This window comes from Gadus chalcogrammus, chromosome 11, assembly GCF_026213295.1.
Source record: "Gadus chalcogrammus isolate NIFS_2021 chromosome 11, NIFS_Gcha_1.0, whole genome shotgun sequence".
Taxonomy (NCBI): Eukaryota; Metazoa; Chordata; class Actinopteri; order Gadiformes; family Gadidae; genus Gadus; species Gadus chalcogrammus.
This window is the reverse complement of record NC_079422.1, coordinates 27114796-27131473: the sequence shown is the minus strand read 5'-3', so window position 1 is coordinate 27131473 and position 16678 is coordinate 27114796. Positions and strand designations below refer to the sequence as shown.

Below are 16678 nucleotides of genomic sequence, written 5' to 3'. Positions count from 1 at the left end.
GATGAAAGTTTGTTGAAGTGTCTGAGCCTTTATCTTGGTCAAAACAACGTTAACAATTATATTATTGCGCTGTTTTATTTGAATATTTTGTATGCAACATTAAGTTATGTTACTAATGTCTGTATACACAAATATATTTTTTTCTTAGTTTATTAAAATGTATTGGAATGCTGGTCTTTACTATTTGGTTCTCATTGCTGTATTTCGATCGTTGAGTAACAAACAGTCATAGTTATATGACTGTTTATTACATCTATTCATAAAGACTTATTTTACAATAGATGATGAAAATTTGTAGATGGAGGACGTATCACTCAGTAGAGCACAAAACAGCCCCATAACATTGTATTACACATCTTCTCCTCATTCCATTATTTGAATTATCTGCAGATAGGGGGCGCAGTAGCGGATTTTCGCGGCTTTTGCCTCTCTGGCTCGCCGTAGAGGGGTGGAGTAGCAACACTATCAGATCTCGCGATAGCTGATTTCGTGGAAATCAAGAAAAACAAAACAAACGACAGCATCATGACAGCTGAGCAAGGACTTGTTTACATCGCCAAAGCACACTTTAACTGGAATCGGTGAATGCAAACATGACAGCGGGACCGACGGTAGGAAGTGCCTTCTTGACATATTATTTAATAGACGCTGAGATGTATAGCAGATGAGGTTGCGTTGAGACAATACGCTTTATTATATTGTGCAATGACTATCAAAGGTTTCGTTTTACTCTCCTACCACGATGTTGTAGGATCGTTAGACCGCATGTATGCCCTACACAAAATAAGAACAAAAACATGTTGACATCCTGCCAGTAGCTCCTTATCTTCCCCCAACAGCCCAGGCTCATCTCCCACTGCGCCGTCCAGCCTGCGGTGGGGTTAAGGACTCTGTTGTTGTTTCTGACTAACCCACACTGACGACACTACTTCTCCCCATCAGGCCCCCGTTTAGTTGTCTAAATGTGCCTGTGATCTGAACGGTATCTGGGGGGACGTGAGGGAAGCCGTCAGACATGGAGGCAGTGCGACCGAAGAAGAGCAAGTCCAGATCGGCTGGGAAGCCTCAGGTGACTTCCACAGACGTTACCGCTTCAGTAATGTTAAATAATAATACTCAATGGATGTCACTGTTGACTGCCTCATCATGTGCTCCAGCTCACATGATGTCACATCTAGGGCAAATGTTAATGAACCCTAAAATCGATCTTTAAACTTCTCCCTGTCGTCCGGTGTTCTCTCAGCTATCTCAGAAGCAGAGGCCAGCAGAGGAGGGGTCTACGGCTCCGGCAGCGGCCCCAGATGAAGCTCTGTGTTCTGGGTTCTCTGATATCCACCTCAGCCTGCACTACCAGGCGTCAGAGGAGCCAGCCCCCGCAGACGTTACCGAAACACAGCCGTCTGAAAGTCAGCCGAGCTCATCCTCACCGTCGGCGAGTAATGCCCAGACGTCGGCTCTGTCTTCAGACACTTCCCTCGCCGCGTCCCAGCCGGTCTCTCAGATCGAGCTCAAAACACAGAAAGCTGATGAGGAGCGACCGGAGGAGACTCAAGGCCAGGAGCTCAGAGCCGAGCCGGAGAGCACAAAGACAGCCGGCCCGGGCCACCAGAGATGGATCGAGTCTTGTTTATCAGCCACGGTGGCGGACAGCCCGGCCGTGCCCAGCGCCCCGGCCCTCTACCCCTCCCTCACCTCTCTGGGGGAGGGGCCCCTGACGCAGCTCTCCGAGGAGGCCCTCCGGAGCTGTAAGACCCGAGGGCCCGCCGTGTTGGCCCTGGCGGAGCAGGAGTCCTCGCCCCCCAGCCTGCAGCCTCTGGGCTCCGTGGCCGAGCTGCCCCGGAGCCGGCTGTACCCCGAGTTACCCCAGACCGCGCCCGAGCTGGAGGTAAACCACCGCTGACACACTTTAAGACACGTGACTAACAACTGAATACTCTTCAGAAGACAATATAACTATCGGGGCGATAGTGAAACAGTTAGTTAAATATTAATATGAGTGGAAATATTTGGTTCTGTGGTATAACTTCTACAACATCTGCTATAATGCTAGAGCTAGACAGTTCTACCCCCATAAAGCCGATGTGTTTGTTATTGGGGAAAGAGTTAACTATTACTATACTACTACTACTACTACTACTACTATTGTTATATAGTAAGAGCCTGGCTCCTATATAAAGTAAACCTGCAGTAACTAACTACTACTATACTACTACTACTGTAAAGTAAAGCCTGGCTCCTATATAAAGTAAACATGCAGTAACTAACTAATAAACCTGCAGTAACTAACTACTACTATACTTCTACTTCTACTACTGTAAAGTAAAGCATTGCTCCTGTATAAAGTGAACCTGCAGTAACTAACTACCACTTTACTACTACTACTACTACTGTAACGTAAAGCCTTGCTCCTGTATAAAGTAACCCTGCAGTAACTAACTACCACTTTACTACTACTACTACTACAACTGTGACGTAAAGCCTTGTCCTGTATAAAGCCCCCCTGGGTCTTGTGGGTGTGTCCCCCAGGCCTTCTCCCTGGAGCAGCTTGGCGTGTGGGAGACGGGCGGCGGGCTGAAGGCGTGGCTGGGCTGCGTGGAGGCGTGCGCCGCCCAGTTCTGCAGCACGGCGCAGACGGACGGCCACGAGCTCACCGAGCTGCTGCAGAACTACTGGCGCTGCCGCCGACAGCTCACCCAGTCGCACACGCAGCTGCACACGCAGTCGTCGGACTGCAAGAGCACCCAGAACCGGCTGTGGAGCTTCAGGGACGAGCAGCTCACCCTGCAGGTCGGTCCCGCACCGCTGGGGGGGCGACCACGACGAGCACGCTGCTATCAACCCCCCACCTCTAGCTAGACGGGATATCTCAACGGACCTCTATGGTTACACTAATGCTCTCAAAAGTTTGAAAACATTGTGTGTTTTTAGCTTTAGTCATTAAGCAGACGCTTCTATCCAAAGCGACTAACAATGGGGGTTGAGAGGTTAAGAACCAACATTTGTTAGTTATTGGCATGAACATCCTTGCTGTACCGACAGCGATATATTGTTGTTTCTCTTTCTTCTGACAAATCACTTTGGACAACAGTGTCTGCTAAATGCCCTGAATGTAAATCAAAATGTTGTGAACACTTGAAGCATCCAATCAGAGATCGCCGTATGTTCTGTAGTTGTAGTTTTAAAGTGCTAAGCAGCCCTTGGCCTCAGAGAAACGATAAACAACAATAAAGCATGACTGACTTCCTGTGAGGCTCACAGACTCCCTGACTTCCTGTGAGGCTCACAGACTCCCTGACCTCTGACCTCCTGTGAGGCTCACAGACTCCCTGACCTCTGACCTCCTGTGAGTCTCACAGACTCCCTGACCTCTGACTTCCTGTGAGGCTCACAGACTCCCTGACCTCCTGTGAGGCTCACAGACTCCCTGACCTCTGACCTCCTGTGAGGCTCACAGACTCCCTGACCTCTGACCTCCTGTGAGGCTCACAGACTCCCTGACCTCCTGTGAGGCTCACAGACTCCCTTTCTCCCCAGGGCCTGTGTGCGGACCAGGCCAAGGTGACCGGCTACCACCGGTTCCAGCAGGCTGACTTCAGCGCGACCGTGCTGTCGGAGCTCGGCCGGCTGCTGGAGACACGCTCCGAGCTGCTCCACCAGAAGGTGGTGCTGCACGCCTACACCGCCCTGCTGTCCCGCCTGCAGGTGGAGTCGTACCTGCACCGCCTGCTGACAGGTGAGTGGAAGAGGAGATGTGTTCTGAGAAATGTTCTACAGGTCTTATCTCACCTTATCACGCACACTCTGTTAATGTTGATATGAGGTGTGCCAGAACACACAACACAACTCGGTTATGTTAATATGACGTGTTCCAGAACACACAACACAACTTTGTTAGGTTGCATGATGTGTTCCAGAACACACAACACAACTTTGTTAGGTTGCATGATGTGTTCCAGAACACACAACACAACTTTGTTAGGTTGCATGATGTGTTCCAGAAGACACAACACAACTTTGTTAGGTTGCATGATGTGTTCCAGAAGACACAACACAACTTTGTTATGTTGTATGACATGTTCCTTAACACGTAACACAACTTTGTTGACATTTGTGTTGACCCAGACTGACCCTCCGATAAGTAAAACAGGAAATATATCACTTATGTTTACTCCTTTGTATGTATATAGCATGATCAATAAAACAAAAGGGTTCGGGACTATTTTACTTTTAGATACTTTGGTTTTCTTGATCCTTTTCTCTGGTGGACCATCCCCGTTGTATCGATCGTGTACCGTGGTAGAGGCCTGTTGAACGGGCCTGACGTACGCAGTGGGTCTGCCCCCCCCTCCCCGACCCCCAGCCCCTGCTGACGTGTGTGCGTTGTTCTCAGACTGCGGCGGCGGGAGCTCCCGGCCCGGCTCGCTGCAGCCGCTGAAGGAGGCGGTCGGCGTCCTGTTCAGCTTCACCCGCAGGGTGCTCGACGACGCCCCGTTCCAGACGGACATCCACCACTGGCTGGAGAGACTGGTATGAACACACACACACACACGCAGACACACACACACACACACACACGCAGACACGCTCTTATGCAGGCACGCATGCATACACATACGCACACACACAAATAAGCACACACACACACACACACACACGCGCGCGCGCACACGCACGCACACACAAACACGCAGACACGCTCTTATGCAGGCACGCATGCATACACATACGCACACACACAAATAAGCAGACTCTCACACACACACACACACACACACACACACACACACACACCACACACACACGCACACACGCACGCACGCACGCACACACACACACACACACACACACACACACACACACACACACACACACACACACACACACACACACACACACACACACACACACACACGCACACACAAACACGCAGACACGCTCTTATGCAGGCACGCATGCATACACATACGCACACACACAAATAAGCAGACTCTCACACACACACACACACACACACACACACACACACACACACACACACACACACACACACACACACACACCCTCTTGTGTTTGAAGGGTGCTGTATCAATACATTAGCCTTGCATCGCCATGCCATTCTTTCTCTCGCCATGTTCCAACGTGGCAATTATTTGATGACATATTCCCATGTTGTTCCTTCTCTAACCACTAGGTGGCGGTACTACTACAACTTGGAGGCACTGGAGAGCGTCTGTATCTACTGTGCCATCTGCTGTGTTGTCCTGCTGGAATGGGAAAGTGGGCAGCCAACTTCCTACAGGTTAATGCCCGTCCTTTATTCCCAAATGTTAAAGTGATGTTATTTTAAAGGGTCAACATGCAGGTTGATAAATGTGAGGGTAAAGTTTAAAATTACATTATTTATCAATCAATTTGCCTCATACTTTCCCACCATTAGTTGACCAGGCTTGGCCAACCTGGAAGTTGCCCTCTAACCCGAGTGTCGTTCTGCTTCAGGTCGAGGTGTGGGGCGAGAACGGCGGAGTCCAGCACTTCATGAAGGCTCTGACCATCCTCATGTCTCCGGCCAGGTGATCTGAACACCCCCCCCCCCCCCCCCCCCCTGTGATCATGTGACCCAGAAGATAGAGCTTCATTTAACCAATCACACCCGTTTGAATGCTCTTCCTTTCCCCCGCTGACCTCGTGACCTTTGTGACCTTTGACCCCAGACACCGAGCAGAGTTCCTGGGCCACATGAGGCCGTGTGAGAGCCTGACCTCAGGGGGGGGGCCCGCGTCGGGGAACTGGACCCTGGTGGACGAGGGGGGAGAGGAGGTGAGCCGACAGAGTGATCCTCAGACCAGTAGCACTCCCTCAGACCAGTAGCACTCCCTCAGACCAGTAGCACTCTCCCAGAGACAGAGTGACCCTCAGACCAGTAGCACTCCCTCAGAGGACAGAGTGACCCTCAGACCAGTAGCACTCTCCCAGAGGACAGAGTGATCCTCAGACCAGTAGCCCTCCCTCAGACCAGTAGCACTCTCTCAGACCAGTAGCACTCTCCCAGAGGACAGAGTGATCCTCAGACCAGTAGCACTCCCTCAGACCAGTAGCACTCTCTCAGACCAGTAGCACTCTCCCAGAGGACAGAGTGACCCTCAGACCAGTAGCACTCCCTCAGACCAGTAGCACTCCCTCAGACCAGTAGCACTCCCTCAGACCAGTAGCACTCCCTCAGACCAGTAGCACTGCCTCAGACCAGTAGCACTCTCCCAGAGGACAGAGTGAGGCGACTAAGAGGCTCTGCCAAGCTGCTCCAGAACTAGCAGTAGATCTTAGCTCAGAAGAGGATTGTGTGTGGAAGTAAAGGAGTTCAATGATTTGGTCGTGTGTATATGGAGTCCTGTATATGAGCTGAGAAAAACTGAAAATACTAATTGAATATATATTGTCACCTAGTGTGCTAGTTCAACATTAAACATGTGTTGCATTCATCTCCCAAGGTCCATCTGAGGGCTCAGGGCAGAACACACTAGTGTGTGAGTAAGGTCTGATATTAAGGTCCTGTCTCTCCAGGACGAGGACCCCAACAGCAGCTGGCTGCTGCTCTGTGAGGAGGACCTGATCTCGCTGCTCGCCCAGTTCCCCTTCAAGGACCTGTACTCACACATGCTGGGCATCAGCAGGCAGGGTGAGCCGTCTGCCTGTCTGTCTGTCTGTCTGTCCGTCTGTCTGTCTGTCCGTCTGTCTGTCTGTCTGTCTGTCCGTCTGTCTGTCTGTCCGTCCGTCTGTCTGTCTCTCTGTCCGTCTGTCTGTCTGTCTGTCTGTCTGTCCGTCTGTCTGTCTGTCTGTCTGATTGTCTGATTGTCTGTCTGTCGTAGGCAGGGTGAGCCGTCTGTCTGTCTGTCCGTCTGTCTGTCTGTCTGTCTGTCTGTCTGTCTGTCTGTCTGTCTGTCTGTCTGTCTGTCTGTCTGTCTGTCTGTCTGTCTGTCTGTCTGTCTGTCTGTCTTTCTTTCTGTCTGTCTGTCTGTGTGTCCCTCTGTCTGTCTGTCTGTCTGTCTGTCTGTCTGTCTGTCTGTCTGTCTGTCTGTCTGTCTCTCTGTCCCTCTGTCTGTCTGTCTGTCTGTCTGTCTGTCTGTCTGTCTGTCGTAGGCAGGGTGAGCCGTTTGTCTGTCCGTCTGTCTGTCTGTGTGTCTGTGTGTCGGTCTGTCCGTCTGTCTGTCTGTCTGTCTGTCTGTCTGCGTGTCTGTCTGTGTGTCCCTCTGTCTGTCTGTCTGGTTGGACCCTAACCCTAACCCCCTCCCTGTCTAGGCGTGTACGAGCCCCAGGCCTGCTCCAGCCAGAAGATAATGAGGATCTTTGCCTTCGCCTCCTCGCTCATCGAGGTTCTGGCCGTCGGCCTGCAAACGTACAACCGGGCCCGGTACCGACAGCTGGTCAAACGGATCGGCCACAGCATCAGGTCTGCCCCCCCCCCCCCCCCCAGTCGGTCCTCGATTAGCGAGCCCTACGCCGCAGAGGAAGAGATGAACGAGACCGGTGACCGTCTGTCCCTCTGACCGTCTGTCCCTCTGACCGTCTGTCCCTCTGTCCCTCTGTCCCTCTGTCCCTCTGTCCCTCTGCCCCTCTGTCCGTCTGTCCCTCTGACCCTCTGTCCCTCTGACCGTCTGTCCCTCTGTCCCTCTGTCCCTCTGTCCCTCTGCCCCTCTGTCCCTCTGCCCCTCTGTCCCTCTGTCCCTCTGTCCCTCTGTCCGTCTGTCCCTCTGTCCCTCTGTCCCTCTGCCCCTCTGCCCCTCTGTCCCTCTGTCCCTCTGTCCCTCTGCCCCTCTGTCCCTCTGACCGTCTGCCCCTCTGTCCCTCTGTCCCTCTGTCCCTCTGTCCCTCTGTCCCTCTGTCCCTCTGTCCCCGTCCGCCCAGGATGACGGTGTGCTACGTGAGCGACCACTGGGCCCAGTACGTCAGTGTCAGCGGCGTTGGGGGCTCCGGCTCCTCCACACACTCTCTGTCCATGGACAAGCTGCAGCTGGAGTACGACCACCTGTTCCTCCGCGCCGTGGTGCACGTCCTCCGCAGCAAGAGGTGAGTGCTGCTGCTCTGGGCTCCGCCGTGGGGGCTCTGCTGCGGGCGCGTGGTGAGGAGCAACGAGGGCCCCCCCCCCCCCCCCCGCAACAGGAACTCAACCAGACGCCAACACTTGTACTGTTGTTTGCTCTAATGTCTGTTTGTGATGTCTGTGATTCCAATATTTTAAACGTATTTCTTGTTATTTTTGTGTTGTTTCACGAGTTAAGCACAATGTATGGATGTTTTGCAATATGAGAAAGTAAATGTAGAGTACTATCATCTATTGACCATATATTTAACTTTTAATGTATTCTACATTAATTTGTTAATTTGGCAAATACACTTTGAAGTCCATATGAGCCCTCTCCTCTCCTCTCCCCTCCTCCTCTTCTCTCCCCTCCTCCTCTCCTCTCCTATCCCCTCTCCCCTCTCCTCTCCCCTCCTCCTCTCCTCTCCTCTACCCTCCCCCCTCTCCTCCCCTTCCCCCCCCCCCTCCCCTCCTCTCCTCTGATAGGCTGGGCATCTGGCTGTTCATGTCGGAGATGCCCTATGGCACGCTGTCCAGCGCCATGCTGTGGAGGGTGCTCTACATCATGCAGTGTGCTGAGACAGAGGGCCCCCGGGCCCTCGTCCCCACGGAGAACACCCACGCCTGTCTGCAGGCCCTCAGAGGTACCCAGCACCCCCAACCAAATACCACCCACACACACCACCCAAACACACCGCCCACACACAGCCACTCCAGCCATGGCTCTTAGTCACGCCTGTCCGCTGGCCGCCGCCCTAACGCGGGGGTTACCTGTCCTCCTCCGTCAGACCCAGAGCACCAGGAGCGCTTCCAGAGCTGGCTGGGGGAGGTGAACAGCTCGGACGGCATCGCCCTCCTCACCGCCCTGGCCCACATGGCCACGCCCACCCAGCACTCGGACCCCACCTTCATCAACACCATCACCCTCATCATCTACCAGGTACGGGACTCCGGGACGGCGGCGGGGCGAGCTGCGCCCGCTAGAGGGGGCTGCACGCGGAGCAGCAGAGAGGGGCGGGGGCAGCCCCCTCTAGCGAGCTGCGCCCGCTAGAGGGGGCTGCAGCCGGAGCAGCAGAGAGGGACGGGGGCAGTCGTCTAACCGTAACCCTTCTTTTATATTCTACGTCTCTCGTCTCCCCCCCTCCCACGTCACCCCCGTCTCTCCCCCCCTCCCCCCTACCCTCTCTCCCCTGTCTCCCCCTTCTCCCTCTCTCCCCTGTCTCCCCCTGTCTCCCCCTTCCCCCTGTCTCCCCCTCTCTCCCCTCTCTCCCCTGTCTCCCCCTCTCTCCCCTGTCTCCCCTGTCTCCCCCGTCCCTCCCCCAGGTGTCCTACGTCAGTGTGGCCACCAGGGAGACCTACTCCAAGGTGGGCCGGGAGCTGCTGGCTGCCATAGCAACGGCCCATCCCTATGTCATCTCCGTGGTGCTGGAGAGGCTGAGGGAGACGGTCCAGATCGTGGGCATGGTACGCCACCCTCACGCCATCCTCAGTGGGCTCATGCTGCTGGCTGGCCACCTGTACACACACACACTCTGTCTCAGTCCATCACTGAGGGAGGATAGTCACTGTGTTTTTGTGTGTGCGTGTGCGTTTGATGTGTGTGGTGTGTACGTGCGTGTGTGTGTGTGTGTGTGTCTCTCTCTCTCTCTCCCTCTCTCTCTCTCTCTCTCTGTCTCTGTCTCTCTGTCTCTCTGTCTCTCTCTCTCTCTCTCTCTCTCTCTCTCTCTCTCTCTCTCCCCCTCTCTCCCCCCAGGTGGCCCTGTACCTGTGTAAGGAGCTGCCTCTCTGCCTGTGGACGCCGCGGGCGGAGGAGGTGTGTGTGATCGGGGCGTGGCTGCTCCAGCACCCCCTGCAGGCGGTGGAGAACCGGCTGGCCTGCGTGGTGCTGGAGGGGCTGCACTGGGGCCACTCACAGGTAGGCCGCCGACCCTGGTGAACCCTGGAGGTGAGGTGGTGCTGATCACACTAAGCCCCCTGTCTGTGTGCAGGACGGTGCCCTGGCCCTGCCGCCCTCGCTCCACAGCGAGGTGGCCCTGCTGGTGGCCGAGGCCTACCAGAAGTACCTCACAGACAAACCCTACGCAGGCCTCATCTCAGAGGGCATCAAACAGGTACGCTCGCCCCCTGCAGCCTGGGGCGCATTATCCACCGGTTAGAGAGCTACTGCTGCTCCCTCCCTCCCTCCCTCCCTCCCTCCCTCCCTCCCTCCCTCCCTAACTCCCTCCCTCCCTCTCTCTCTTCTCCCTCCCTCCCTCCCTCCCTCCCTCTCTGCTCCTTCCTCCCCTCTCGGCTCGCTCCCTCCCCTACCCTCTCGGCTCCCTCCCTCCCTGCTCCTCCCTCCCTCCCCCCTCTGCTCCTCCCTCCCCTCCCTGCTCCTCCCTCCCCTCCCTCCCTCCCTCCCTCTCTGCTCCTTCCTCCCCTCCCTGCTCCTCCTCCCCTCTCGGCTCCCTCCCTCCCTACGTTCCTCTCTTCTCCCTCCTCTCTGCTCCTCCCTCCCCTCTCTGCTCCTTCCTCCCCCTCTGCTCCTCCCTCCCCTCTCTGCTCCTCCCTCCCTCTCTGCTCCTTCCTCCCCCTCTGCTCCTCCCTCCCCTCTGCTCCTCCCTCCCTCCCCTCTGCTCCTCCCTCCCCTCTCTGCTCCTTCCTCCCCCTCTGCTCCTTCCTCCCCTCTCGGCTCCCTCCCTCCCCCCTCTGCTCCTCCCTCCCCTCTCGGCTCCCTCCCTCCCCCCTCTGCTCCTCCCTCCCCTCTCGGCTCCCTCCCTCCCTACGTTCCTCCTCCAATGAGGAGTGCACGCACATTTGATGGACAGGCAAGGTGGATTCTGTAAACCAACCGGGGAACAGATGCTCTGATTGGTCACAATGGTCTAAAGTCTAAAACAAAGCTCCGAGGCGGACAGGAAGTCACCCACAGCGGACCGTCTCACAGAGGGTCTCCCTCCCCAATGGCTGACCGATGGACATCCTCAGACCATCCCACCCTCGTACATCGTACCTCTAACACCATGAGGGGCCCGCTATGTGTCCCCGCGCGTCCTCAGTCCTCCGTCTGTCCCCCCCAGGTGTCCTACCTGGCCAGCGTGCTGCGTCTGGGCGTGTCCCCCGAGGCCTCCTTCAGCCAGTGGGCGTGGCAGATGTTGCTGAGGCTGAAGCTCCATGGCAACAGCCAGAACCCCCAGGCGGCCTGGGCCGGCCCGGGCTCCGCCTCCAGCCCGCCCCCGGAGATCACGCACGCCCCCAGCATGCACTCTGTCCTCCGGGCCGTGAAGGCCGGCCTCCCCATCGGCTGCTACCTGTCTGTTGCCATGACGACCGCGGGGCACAGGTTAGCCACCCAAACACCCGATCCATAACCGCGGTTCTTAACTGGTGGTTCGCGAGCCATAACCGGGCCCCCTGAGCGGGTCCCAGAGCACCTGCCAGACCTTATCCCTAGATACAAGCCTGTGAACCTACTAATGTTTCAATGTTAATTCATTTTTCAGTGGCTCACTTCTTTATTGAGTTCAGGCCCAATGTTTGCAGCTGTTTTGTTCTCTCCATGTTTTCAACAGTGCATTGATTGGCATTCATTTTGTTGGGTGGAGACTTAAAGACTGAGGACCCATTTGGGCCCAGAGGCCGGACCAGCTGAGGACCACAGATCTAGAGTCAGATGTTCCTCATGGGTTCCTCTCTGTCCTCATGGGTTCCTCATGGGTTCCTCTGTTCTCATGGGTTCCCTCTCTGTCCTCATGGGTTCCGCTCTGTCCTCATGGGTTCCTCTCTGTCCTCATGGGTCCCTCTCTGTCCTCATTGGTTCCTCTGTCCTCATGGGTTCCTCTCTGTCCTCATGGGTTCCTCTCTGTCCTCATGGGTTCCTCTGTCCTCATGGGTTCCTCTCTGTCCTCATGGGTCCCTCTCTGTCCTCATGGGTTCCTCTCTGTCCTCATGGGTTCCTCTCTGTCCTCATGGGTTCCCTCTCTGTCCTCATGGGTTCCTCTCTGTCCTCATGGGTTCCTCTCTGTCCTCATGGGTCCCTCTCTGTCCTCATGGGTTCCTCTCTGTCCTCATGGGTTCCTCTCTGTCCTCATGGGTTCCTCTCTGTCCTCATGGGTTCCTCTCTGTCCTCATGGGTTCCTCATGGGTTCCTCTCTTTCCTCATGGGTTCCTCTCTGTCCTCATGGGTTCCTCTCTGTTCCTGCAGTCTGGAGGAGTTCTGCACGGAGGGGGTGGTTCTGCTGAAGAGTCTGATCCAGGCGCGCTACCTGAAGGCGGCCGTCCACCTGCTGGCCAACGTCCTGCCCCCCTCTTACCACCTGGGCTTCTACCTGCTCAACAACGCCCAGTAAGGCCGGCCCCTAGCCCCCACCGTAACCTCTGACCCGCCATGTTGACCTTTACACATAACCGTGACTTCTGACCCGCCATGTTGACCTTTACACATAACTGTGACCTCTGACCCGCCATGTTGACCTTTACACATAACCGTGACCTCTGACCCGCCATGTTGACCTTTAAGCATAACCGTGACCTCTGTCTGACCCGCCATGTTGACCTTTACATTTAACCGTGACCTCTGACCCGCCATGGTGACCTTTACAAATAACCGTGACCTCTGACCGGCCATGTTGACCTTTACACATAGCGGTGACCTCTGACCGGCAGCATTGACCTTCACACTCAGGCGTTTCGCTTTAAAAACACAGGACAGAGGTCATAGTATCTGTAGGAATCAGGGATACAGGCTTTTCGTTGTTTTCTCTCTGGACCCTAACCACACGAGGAACACATAGAGTAGGTGTCTGTACATACAGATAGAGAAGTGCTTTCTATAGGGTTGCTTACTTTACTAAAGTGCTTTCTAAATGTCGAAACAATTTCTATAGTTCCACCAATACGAACCAGCGCAGTTTCCTAACATCGTTTGAGTGTTTGATGCCTTGTTGTTGTCTGTATTGTGTTTCGTTGTCGTGCTCCCCAGCTTTGTGAGTTGTGTCCAGTTGTTCCTGCAGAGCGACAGCGTGTGTCCTCAGGGCGTCACGCAGCAGGTCACCCACCGGGTGGCGCCTCTGCTCGTCGGGGGGGCCTACGGGGACAACGTCAGGCTGCTGAACAGCGTGATCCAGGTAGCTCCCACAGGACTACTCTTTAATGTTCACCGAGCGGCCATGTTGGATCCGAACACTAGCTGGGTGGGGGGAAATGAATTCCACTTTCAGTTCCCTTGAGATCTTTAGTGTCCACAGTGAGTGACTGAAGGGGGTTGGTCCTTGGTTTAACATCTCAACTGAAGGCGGTGCTTTGCTGGATACAATAAGAGATCGATATACTATCTTATGGTCCTGAAATTTGAAAGAGTGTCAGTCATGGACTGAAGTGACGGCCCATCCAGCAGCCGCACCGTCCCTCCCTCCCTCCACTCTCCTCCAGCATCACGCCTCTCTCTCTCCCAGACCCACGTGATGGAGAGCTCTCGGCCCGGTCGCGTGGGCGTGGCGGCGGTCCTGGAGTTCTGGGTGGGCGTCCTGACCCAGCAGAACCTGTGGTTCCGTGACCGGACGGTTCTGTTCCTCATGGACCAGATCTGCCGCTCGGCCTTCATCTACCACCACGAGGAGTGTGTGCAGAAGCTGCTGTATGAGCAGCACAAGGTACTCCCCTCACCTGTACCCCCTCACCTGTACCCCCCTCACCTGTACCCCCCTCACCTGTACCCCCCTCACCTGTACCCCCCTCACCTGTACCCCCTCACCTGTACCCCCCTCACCTGTACCCCCCTCACCTGTACCCCCCTCACCTGTACCCCCTCACCTGTACCCCCCTCACCTGTACCCCCTCACCTGTACCCCCCTCACCTGTACCCCCCTCACCTGTACCCCCCTCACCTGTACCCCCTCACCTGTACCCCCCTCACCTGTACCCCCTCACCTGTACCCCCCTCACCTGTACTCCACCTGTACACATCTGTACTCCCCTCACCTGTACCCCCCTCACCTGTACCCCCCTCACCTGTACCCCCCTCACCTGTACTCACCTGTACCCCCTCACCTGTACTCACCTGTACCCCCTCACCTGTACCCCCTCACCTGTACTCCACCTGTACCCCCTCACCTGTACCCCCCTCACCTGTACCCCCCTCACCTGTACCCCCTCACCTGTACCCCCCTCACCTGTACTCCACCTGTACCCCCTCACCTGTACTCCACCTGTACCCCCTCACCTGTACCCACCTGTAACCCCTCACCTGTACAAACCCTGCCTTCCCCTCCCCTAAACCAGCGAGGTCGATGACTCATCCCATCCTCGCTTTCTGTTGTCGTCACGCAGAATGCCTTGGGTTACCATGGCAACCGAGGTATGCTCTCCTCGCTGGTGGGCTGGATTTCCGGAAGTGCCACGCCTTCTTTCATCGAGGGCCAATCCATGAGCGGGGAGGTGAGAGTCCCTGACAACGCGGAATCCTGATTGGCTGAGATGGAGGCGCCTCAGCCCTGCTCTGTGTGTGTGTGTGTGTGTGTGTGTGTGTGTCTGTGTGTGTGTCTGTGTGTGTCTGTGTGTCTGTGGGCTGAAACCAGGATCTTCTTCTGCGCCACCGTGTCCCCCTTTCTGACTGTGTGTGTGTGTGTGTCTGTGTGTGTGTGCGTGTGTGCGTGCGTGTGTGCGTGCGTGCGTGCGGTTTTGTGTGTGTGTGTGTTGGCAGGTGTGGTTCGCCTGGCTGGTGCTGAACATGGAGCGTCTGTTCGAGGAGGACTGTCAGCTGCGACGCTGCGTGGAGCACGAGCTGGTGTCAGAGCCCAACCTGACCTCAGACCAGGCCCTCAAGGTACTCACTGCCTCACCTCTCCACTGGGCTCCTGGTCAGGTGGAGAGTGATAAGTGGATCAAATGACACTCAGATTAGAGCTGTTAAAGAGCAGCTTTTAAGGATAGCTTCAAAGAGAATAGAATACAACCACCGTAATTTTCGGACTATAAGCCGCGCCTTTTTTCCCATTTTGCGATTCTGCGGTGCCTAATCTTTGAATTTTATAGCTAACGGCCACTAGGGTGCCTCCTAAATCTATGGATTTTTAAGCGCCGGGCTCCAGTGCGGCTTATATATGTAAACATCATTCAATTTAGCTGCTGCGGCTTATACTCCGGTGCGCCTTATAGTGCTGAAAATACGGTAGGTCAAATGTATAAAACACAACCTAATCAAAGGCAACAAAAATGTGTGTGCATAAATAGATAAAGGCTGTGGATGGACATGCACCAAGGAATGGACACACACACATTGTGTGTCCGACCCTGCGTGTTGTGTTGTGTTGGGTGTCTTGTTGTGTTGTGTGATGAGTTGGGTTGTTTGATGCGTGGTGTGTTTTGTTGTGTGATGCGTGGTGTGTTTTGTTGTGTGATGCGTGGTGTGTTGTGTGTCTTGTTGTGTTGTGCGATGTGATGCATGGTGTGTTGTGTGTCCGACCCTGCGTGTCGTGTTGTGATGAGTGGTGTGTTGTGTTGTGTGTTGTGTTGTGTGATGCGTGGTGTGGTGTGTTGTGTGTCTGCCCCGGCGTGTCGTGTTGTGATGCGTGGTGTGTTGTGCGTTGTGTTGTGCGATGCGTTGTGTTGTGCGTTGTGTTGTGTGATGCGGTGTGTGTCATCGTGTGCGTCTGACCCCGTGTGCCGGTGTGTGGCTGCAGAAGGCACAGCAGCGTCTGAAGCTGCCCGTGGCGCCGTCTCTGGAGCGGCTGCAGATCTACCGCTGGGCGGGGCAGGCCCTGGCCACGCCCCCGGACCACCCGCTGCTGCCCCTGGTCTGGCAGAGGTTCCTGCAGCTCTACTTCAGGCAGCCCGGCCCCGAGTACGGGTGGGTGGGACGCACACACACACACACACACGCACACGCACACGCACGCGCGCGCACACACACACACACACACACACACACACACACACACACACACACACACACACACACACACACACACACACACACACACACACACACACGGACACAGGACTTCAGGACTTCGCAATCATTGTTGGATCTTAAGGTAGGGTCCCCCCTGTACCCCCTGCTGTGTCTGACTGGGGCCCCCCCGACGGTGCCCCCCGTGTCCCCCCCTGCTATGTGTCTGACTGCGCCCCCCCCTGACGGTGCCCCCCCTGACGGTGCCCCCCCCGTGTCCCCTGCAGGATGAACGCGGGCGGCTGCATCGGGCGGCGGTTCTTCCAGGCCTCGCCGCACGCCGCCCTGCTGCGGGCGCTGAGGCAGCGGCTCCAGGAGGTCTCCGACTTCCACCACGCCGCCAGCCAGGCCCTCAGAGCGCCCCCCCTCAGCGGCCCCGCCCAGGACCCCCCCCTGCTCCCCCCGTACCTGCCCTCCCCCCAGCTGCACACCGAGCTGGTCAGGTGGGTCACGCCCTCACCTGTCCTCCGCTCTGATTGGCTGGCTCTGATCTAGCAGATCAGGGCCAGCTGTTGATGATGATGATGATGACGATGATGATGATGATGTTGATGATGATGATGATGATGATGATGATGATGATGATGATGCCGTGATCCTAACAGTGACTTCACTATTCAGTCGTTTAGCCGACACTTTTATCCAAAGTGACTTGCTGGGAATTACTGTTATAGTCT

The 16678-nt window shown here is 55.6% G+C and overlaps 1 protein-coding gene across 2 annotated transcripts in view; it reads left to right on the top strand.

Moving 5' to 3' along the window:
* The first annotated feature begins 486 nt into the window (after positions 1-486).
* Positions 487-16678, top strand: part of epg5 (ectopic P-granules autophagy protein 5 homolog (C. elegans)) — a 37122-nt gene continuing 20930 nt past the window's right edge. For both annotated transcript variants that reach the window (XM_056602629.1, XM_056602628.1), the window contains exons 1-25: positions 487-611; positions 943-1069; positions 1244-1885; positions 2527-2787; positions 3535-3733; positions 4391-4527; positions 5192-5299; positions 5497-5570; positions 5712-5817; positions 6559-6673; positions 7294-7444; positions 7900-8061; positions 8561-8718; positions 8863-9014; positions 9398-9538; positions 9828-9989; positions 10063-10185; positions 11134-11396; positions 12258-12398; positions 13035-13179; positions 13507-13704; positions 14381-14488; positions 14754-14876; positions 15733-15899; positions 16229-16444. In XM_056602629.1, the coding sequence (XP_056458604.1) occupies positions 1016-1069; positions 1244-1885; positions 2527-2787; positions 3535-3733; positions 4391-4527; positions 5192-5299; positions 5497-5570; positions 5712-5817; positions 6559-6673; positions 7294-7444; positions 7900-8061; positions 8561-8718; positions 8863-9014; positions 9398-9538; positions 9828-9989; positions 10063-10185; positions 11134-11396; positions 12258-12398; positions 13035-13179; positions 13507-13704; positions 14381-14488; positions 14754-14876; positions 15733-15899; positions 16229-16444 (4106 nt within the window). In that variant the 5' untranslated portion in view covers positions 487-611; positions 943-1015. The remainder of the gene's footprint in view (positions 612-942; positions 1070-1243; positions 1886-2526; positions 2788-3534; positions 3734-4390; positions 4528-5191; positions 5300-5496; positions 5571-5711; positions 5818-6558; positions 6674-7293; positions 7445-7899; positions 8062-8560; positions 8719-8862; positions 9015-9397; positions 9539-9827; positions 9990-10062; positions 10186-11133; positions 11397-12257; positions 12399-13034; positions 13180-13506; positions 13705-14380; positions 14489-14753; positions 14877-15732; positions 15900-16228; positions 16445-16678) is intronic.